Below are 8,389 nucleotides of genomic sequence, written 5' to 3' on the forward strand. Positions count from 1 at the left end.
CTTTCCTGATGCTCTTCATGGCCCTTCTGTTTGGCTTTATATTGTGGATATAAAAAGGCCACATATATTTAAAAAAAAAAAAAAAAAGGGCTGGAGAGATGGCTTAGCAGTTAAGCGCTTGCCTGTGAAGCCTATGGGCCCCGGTTCCAGGCTCGGTTCCCCAGGTCCCATGTTAGCCAGATGCACAAGGGGGCGCACGCGTCTGGAGTTCGTTTGCAGAGGCTGGAAGCCCTGGCGCGCCCATTCTCTCTCTCTCCTTCTATCTGTCTTTCTCTCTGTGTCTGTCGCTCTCAAATAAATAAAAAATGAACAAAAAATATTAAAAAAAAAAAAAAGGCCACGTACTCCTCCAGGGGCATCAAAGTGTTAACATCTGTGATGATACCAGAATAGGTGTTGATTCTTGGTAGTATTTACAAAAGACAACAAAAGGGGGAAATGTAGCCAGGGGTGGTGGCACACACCTTTAATCCCAGCACTCGGGAGGCAGAGGTAGGAGGATCACTGTGAGTTCGAGGTCACCTTGAGACTACATGGTGAATTCCAAGTCAGCCTGGGCTAGAGTGAGACCTTACCTTGAAAAACCATAAAAAAGGAGGGGTGGAGTATGGTGGAAGAAATTTAACAAAGAAACCAGACCCAGATGATACTTCAAAAACCCAGTTTCTATTGTACAAGCCTTTACCAGAGAGTCAGCATGACCCTGAGTCTCCTCCTCCCTATCTATGCAGATGCACCTGCATGTATGTTATTAGGTTAATGCAGCCACAGACACAAACACCCATGAACAAACAGCTTTCTGTTCTTATCACTGATTTACTGATATAGAATTTTCTGTTTGTGCCCCAAATCACATAACCTTAGAAACTTTTAACCCACCAATAGCGTAAAGAATTCAAGGTGATGTCAGACTGCCTGCCATACTGTCTATAAAAACTCTGAGCTATCAGAGCTCAGGACTCAGACTTTTTTTTTTTTTTTAAACAGTCAACTCCAAAATACAGTTTATTTTAGAATGGTAAGACAAGCCAGGAATGGTAATGCACGCCTTTAAATCCCAGCACTCGGGAGGCAGAGGTAGGAGGATCACTGTGAGTTCATGGCCACCCTGAGACTCCACAGTGTCTTCCAGGTCAGTCTGAGCAAGAGTGAGACCCTACCTCAAACCCCACCCCCCAAAAAAAGATAATAGAATAGTAAAACCAAGATTCCATTAATCAAATCTAACACATAGCCTGCCCTGACATGGAAGGTGAGATGAGCAGTTCCGGTGCAGGCCTGTGTACCTGGCTTTGTGTAATATTCTTCTCTGGATACCTTTTGTGACAGCTTCCAATCTCACCACTGCTGAGTGCCCACCTTGACCCCACCCTGTTGGCACTGCAGACCCGGTTAGGCTGGATCTGATGTTCTAATGGGCTGTGCTAGAGGCCCTGTGGCCGGAGGGTAGATGAGTTAGGTGTCTGTTGGTTTGTGGCACTGGCAGTTGGGGGAAGGGAGGCTGTGCACCCTGCCTGGCATTGTACCAGAGGTGTGTAGCTGGTCCCGTTTCTGATTTCCTTTAGCAGTGTCTCCGTGGGATTCTGGCTGGTTTCCTATTAGCTAAATGATCAGGACTCAGACTTATTCTCCTAAGTCCACGTTGACATGAATAAATTTTCTTATTCTTCACTCTAAAAGAAATCATTTGAGGGCTGGATAGATGGCTTAGCAGTTAAGGAATTTGCCTGCGAAGCCTAAGGACACAAGTTCAATACCCCAAATCCCATGTTGTGGTACATGTGTCCGGAGTTCATTTGCAGTGTCTGGAGTTCATTTGCAGTGGCTAGAGACCCTGGCATGCCCATTCTCTAATAAATAAATAAAATAAAACCAAACAAATTTTAAAAAATCATTTGACTAATACTGTATTGTACATAAAGAAAAAGTAATAGGAAAGGGATTTGATTAACATTTATTACATACCTACAAGAAAATGTCATAATGAACCCATTATTTTGTATGGCTACATAGCCTAAAAAGATATTTAAGAAAAGAAGCCATGGCCGGGTGTGGTGGTGCATGCCATTAATTCCAGCACTTAGAAGGCAGAGATAGGAGGATCACTGTGAGCTCAAGCCCAGCTTCTAACTGGATTATAGTGTGAATTCCAGGTCAGCCTGGGCTAACCCAACTTCAAAAAATAAAATAAAATAAGAAAGCCAGGTGTGGTGGTGCACACCTTTAATCCTAGCACTCGGGAGGCAGAGGTAGGAGGATTGCTGTGAGTTCAGGCCACCCTGAGACTACATAGTTAATTCCAGGTCAGCCTGAACCATAGTGAGACCCTACCTCAAAAACAACAACAAAATAATAAAATAAAATAAGAAAGAAAGAAAGAAAGAAAGAAAGAAAGAAAGAAAGAAAGAAAGAAAGAAAGAAAGAAGGAAAGGGAAGAAGCTATAAGGCTGGAGAGATAGCTTAGCAGTTAAGGTGCTTGCCTGCAAAACCTAACAACCCAAGTTCAATTCCCCAGTACCCATATAAAGCCACATGCACAAGGTGGTGCATGCATCTGGAGTTTTTTGGCAACAGCTGGAAGCCCTGGCACATCCATTTTCTCTCTCTCTCTCCCTTCTTCTTTCCCCTTTCTCTGCCTGGGGTTGTGAAGTATGCTTTAAATTTTTTTTTGTTTATTTTTATTTATTTATTTGAGAGCAATAGACACACAAAGAGGCAAAGGGAGAGAGAGAGAATACCAGGGCCTCCAGCCACTGCAAATGAACTCCAGGTGCATACACCACCTTATGCATTTGGCTTACATGGGTCCTGGGGAATCAAGCCTCAAACCAGAGTCCTATGCTTCACAGGCAAGCGCTTAACCAATAAGCAATCTCTCCAGTCCTTGAAACATGCTTTTAGTCCCAGCACTTGAGAGGCAGGGGTAGAAGGATCACTGTGAGTTTGAGGCCAGCTGGAGACTGCATAGTGAATTCCAGATCAGACTGGGCTAGAAGAGAGACCCTACCTCAAAAAAACAAAGAGAGAAGGGGAGAGGCCAGGATCTACCCTATTTTAATCTTATTTTCTTTAATTTCCATAAAAATCTGGAAAGAGTCATCTCTATTTTAAAGATCAAAACAAAAGAAGCAATAGAAGAGCCATACACACAATAATGAAAAGTAACAGGTGAGTGGAGCAGAGCCTACAAAATTGGCAGGTGTGTTCTCTCGATATTGAGTGATTTGGGATAAACAAAATCTCATAATGACACATAGGAAACAACTGTAAGATACAAGGAAGGACATCAAAGCCACTTCCGTGTTATTTTACTCAGGGTTAGTTCTAGGCCTACTGAACAAAGCATCATTATTTTTTTTAATTAACTTATTTATTTGAGAGAGAGACAGAGAGAGAGAGAGAGAGAGAGAGAGAGAATATGAATGGGTGCATCAGGGCCTTCAACCACTGCAAAAAAACTCCAGATGCATGTGTCACCTTGTGCATCTGGCTTATGTCGATACTGGGGAACTGAATCTGGGTCCTTGGGTTTTGCAGGCAAGTGTCTTAACCACTAAGCCATCCCTCCAGCCCCAAAGAAACTTTTTTTTTTTTTGAGGGCAAGTGCCTTAACCACTAAGCCATCCCTCCAGCCCCAAAGAAACTTTTTTTTTTTTTGAGGGCAAGTGCCTTAACCATTAAGCCATCCCTCCAGCCCCAAAGAAACTTTTTTTTTTTTTGAGGGCAAGTGCCTTAACCACTAAGCCATCCCTCCAGCCCCAAAGAAACTTTTTTTTTTTGAGGTAGTGTCTCACTCTAGCCCAAGCTGACCTGGAATTAACTATGTAGTCTCAGGGTGGCCTCAAACTCACAGCAATCCTCCTACCTCTGCCTCCTGAGTGCTGTGATTAAAGGCATGTGCCACTATGCCTGGCCCAAAGAAACATTTTTGAGAAAGGTATAATTTTTCTGTCATCTCAGGAAGGAGCAGTGTGGTCTGGTGGATTAAACTGCAGCTCTACCTGCTTTTATTTTGTTTCCAATTTTATTTATTAGAGAAAGAGAATGGGTTCACTCTTGCCACTGCAAACAAGCTCTAGATGCATGTGCCACTTTGTACTTTACACGGGCACTAGGGAACTGAACCTGAACCAGCAGGCTTGCAAGCAAGCAATTTAACCAACAAGCCATCTCTCCAGTCCCTTCTAGCTGCTTTTAATTTAATTTATTTTATTTACTTGAGAGAGAGAGGTAGAGAGAAAGAGGGAGAGAATGAGTGTGACAGGGCTTTCAACCGCTGCAAATGACCTCCAGATCCCTGTGCTACCTTGTGCATCTAGCCTACATGGGTCCTGGGGAATTGAACCTGGATCCTTTAGCTTTGGACACAAGCACCTTAACCACTAAGCCAATCCTCTAGCCCTTTTTGTTTTTAGACCTTAAGCAACACTATGTACTCATCTGGAATGACAACCCCCCCCCCAATTTTTTTTTAAAGAAGTAAGCTTGGGCCAATGATCTCTTAGGTTTCTTCTCAAGACCAATATCAGATCCAACCAGTCACTGAATCTGTGCCAATGACTTACTTGAAAGCTGTAACATACCACATGATCAGAAAACTCCCCACATTCAAAAGAGCCAAAAAAAAAAAAAAAAAAAAAAGAGGCTCAGTGAAGATAGTGTGCACAGCTACCATCTCTGCAGACTTTGTGGGAAGACAGACAGAAGTGGTTTAGACATTTTTTTTTTTTTTGAGACAAGCCCAACAGACTGACCTTTTTTTTTTTTTTTTTTTTTTTTTTTTTTATGAGAGAGAGAGTGGTAGGGGGAGAATTGGCATGTCAGAGCCTCCAGCCATTGTAATAGAACTCCAGACCCGAGTACCACCTTGTGCACATGTGAGACCTTACTCTTGAGTCACCTTGTGCGACTGACTTACATGAGATATGGGAAGTTGAACATGGGTCCTTATGCTTCACAGGCTACCACCTTAACCACCAAGCCATCTTTTCAGCCCCTGGTCTAGACTTCTTGGCTGAGGTAAAACTGTTTGCCTATCTGCCCCTGAATCTGTGATTATCAGTCTTCAGCTAAAACCTGCTCACTGGGCTGGAGAGATGGCTTAGCAGTTAAAGGCACTTGCCTGCAAAGTCAAATGATCCAGGTTCAATTCTCCAAGATCCACATAAGCCAGATGCACAAGGTGGTGCATGCATCAGGAGTTCATTTGCTGTGGCTGAAGGCCCTGGCATGCCCATTCTCTCTATCTGCCTCTGTCTCTCTATCTCTCTCTCAAATAAAGTAAATAATAATAAAATTTTAAAAACCTGCTCACATCTGGAGATCAGTAGTCTTGAATTATAACATTTGCTCACAAGTCTCTTCATTTGAGCTCAAAGTAAGTAAGTTTCATGGTTATTTCATTTTTGTTGCATGACATTTGTTATTCTCTGCAAGGATTGTGAAAAACAGTGGAATTTCAACATGATTTTGTTAATCTAATTCATGTCATTTGAATTTCCTCGTTTCCAACAATTATCAATGTTGCAATTCTAAGAACCTTAAAAACAAACAACTAACCAAAAAAAAAAAAAAAAAAAAAAGAAAGAAAACAGGTGGAAAGAAAGGATCTACCAGAAGCTACCTTCTGGGTAGCAGCTGTACTTATGAACACCCAGCCCCATGTCACCACATTCAATTATGCAAAAGCCAGATGTTGTAAACTACTTATCAATCAAAACCCAGAGGTTCAAGTATGTGCTGATTTTCTTCTTCATAGTTTCATAGTATTACCTACCTGAACTTTTTCTTATTCTCTCTCTCTCATTTCTCCTACCATTACTTCTGTTATTCTGTCAATCACAAGACTTTAAAACAGATCACACCTATGAAAACAATATAACCCTCACTAATCCATATTTTGTTATGGGAGATAATGATTTTTGTGACCTCTCTGCCCAATTATCAAGCCATCTTATGTCCTGGAAACTAAAGTTTCTCTAATAATCACTATTCATGCCATGTGCACAAGAACCATACTTGGACACTCACCTCCCTCCATACCAAGTCCCTCCTGACCAAAAGTTCTACCTGCTCACTAACAAACTACTTTTTTCTCTTCCTGTCAACTCAGATACCATCCCTACTCCAAAGCCTTCCTCTGATTGTCTGAATGGAAAATGTAGCTGGACATTGAATGCCTCAACAGCTGAGAGGAGCAAAATCAGACTGGCCCATAAGGAACTGAGGATGCCCAAGGCAGGGGTCTACAGTACCTTCTTCGGGCTGCAGAGATTGCTCAGCGGTTAAGGCATTCGCCTGCAAAGCCCATAGACAGGCGTTTGATTCCCCAGGACTCACTTAAGCCAGACGCACAAGGTGGTGCGTGAGTCTGGAGTTCATATGCAATGGCTGGAGGCCCTGGAGTGCCCATTCTGCACCTGCCTCTCCTCTCTCTCGCACGCGCGTGTGTACGTACACACTTACAAACAAATATATATTTACACATACACACATACATACATGCATACATACATACATACATACATAGAACTCTCCTTTTCTTCGCAGTTGTGCCCTTAGTCAAGTCAGCTGTCTCAACAGCTGGGCCAAAATCAGTCTCTCCTGACCTCAGCGTCCTTTGCGGCCCCTGACAATGAGCCCCTCCAGTCCTCGCACAGGTACCCCGTGTGCATCCAGGAGCCCACACCCTCTGCCTCAGTGGGTACTCCGGGACACCGAGGAGAGGGCACTGTGCCCAGCCTCACACCATGCAGAGTGAGAAAAAGCCCGAGCGGTGCATCCAGACCGAAGCCAGGGTCCCGGGAACTGCTGGGCAGTCACCCAGGGCAGCGCCCCTCTGCAGCCACGGGGACCGCTATCTCCCAGGCCACAACTTCTGGAGGTCGCCCGGAGGCCGCGTCCCGCCGGCCCTTCGCGGGTTCTGGCCCCCGAGCCCCCGGGGCACCATGCGCGGGCGGGAGGGCGCTCCGCAGACTCTCCGGGGGAGGCGGGCATCTCGCGCGCCCCTCAGCTCACAGGGCGGCCCCTCCGGCCCACACTCACCTCTTGCTGAGGGGTCGGACCCTCACGGCCACAAGCACATTCGCCATCCCTCCGCCACCGCCCAGAGACGCGGGTCCCGCAGCGGCGCCCCCGCCCCGCCCCGCCCCGCCCAGGCCGGGCCGCAGCCCGAGGGGCGGGGCCTGCCGGGCCTCGGCCAATCGAGCGCCGGTGGGCGGGCCCTCTCGGCCACACCCAGCCAGCTCCCAGCCCGCCCACTGAGCCTGGGGCGCGCGGACTGCGCTGCGAGAAGGTCCTTTCTCGGCCCGGGAAGTGAGGGGTATCCTTTGTTCTCGGACCTGGTGCCCATGCTAAATGAAATGCAGTCAGTCCGTGAAAGTTTTGGTTACTGCTCGAAAGTTGTAAATTGCTCAACATTCTGTCGGCCTAAGCTGTCAATACGGCGGTTAAGTTTTAGGGATAAAAATTAAGTGGAAGGGGCTGGAGAGATGGCTTAGCGGTTAAGCGCTTGCCTGTGAAGCCTAAGGACCCCGGTTAGGCTCGGTTCCCCAGGTCCCACGTTAGCCAGATGCACAAGGGGGCGCACGCGTCTGGAGTTCGTTTGCAGTGCGCGCCCATTCTCTCTCTCTCCATCTGTCTTTCTCTCTGTGTCTGTCGCTCTCAAATAAATAATAAACAAAAAATATTTAAAAAAAAAATTAAGTGGAAGCAGGGCGTGGGGACGGACGCCTTCAACCTCAGCACTCGGGAGGCAGAGGTTGGAGGATCGCAGTGAGTTCGAAACCACTCGGAGACTACATAGTGAATTTCAGGTCAGCGTAGGCTAGAGTGAATAAAACGCTACCTCGAAAAACAAACAAACAAACAAATAAGTGAAGCCAGCCAAGGCAGATGATCATGCCTATTATCCCAGCACCGGAGTAGCTGAAGCAGGAGGATCACCAGGAGTTTGAGGCTAGCCCTGTTGCAGAGGGAGACCCTGGAGAGGAGACCCTGGAGAGAGCGGGGAGAGAGGAGGGAGAGGGCGGTTAGGAAGAGGAGGAGAAAAGGGAAGAAAGAAGGAGGGAGGGAGGGAAAGAAGGAAAGGAAAGTGGATGGTTTTCCAATTTCTGCTAAGGAATTTAGAGTGCTTATTGCCAGTTCATCTGTCTAGGCTGTGCTGGAACGTCATGGCCACCCTAGCAGTGTTTATAGTAGCAGAGTGAATGCTGTGGGATCAAAATTGGTTTGTTTATCCCCCCCAAAAATAGCTATTGTATACCAATAAAGCATCAAGTCCAGATCCAAGGCATTAAGGATACAGTAGTTCCTTTCTGTTTGTTTCTTTGTTTTGAGACATAGTTTCCCTGTGTAGTCAGGCTGGCCTTGAGATTGAGACCCTCCTGCT

General features: G+C 45.9%; 1 protein-coding gene across 1 annotated transcript in view; it reads right to left on the reverse strand.

The window, feature by feature from the left end:
* Nucleotides 1-7,139, reverse strand: part of Stard9 (StAR related lipid transfer domain containing 9) — a 130,196-nt gene extending 123,057 nt beyond the window's left edge. Inside the window, exon 1 of the mRNA XM_045155984.1 lies at nucleotides 7,045-7,139. Coding sequence (XP_045011919.1) covers nucleotides 7,045-7,091 — 47 coding nt within the window. The 5' untranslated portion in view covers nucleotides 7,092-7,139. The remainder of the gene's footprint in view (nucleotides 1-7,044) is intronic.
* Nucleotides 7,140-8,389: the final 1,250 nt, after the last annotated feature.

The sequence above is a fragment of the Jaculus jaculus genome, chromosome 8, assembly GCF_020740685.1.
Source record: "Jaculus jaculus isolate mJacJac1 chromosome 8, mJacJac1.mat.Y.cur, whole genome shotgun sequence".
Taxonomy (NCBI): domain Eukaryota; kingdom Metazoa; phylum Chordata; class Mammalia; order Rodentia; family Dipodidae; genus Jaculus; species Jaculus jaculus.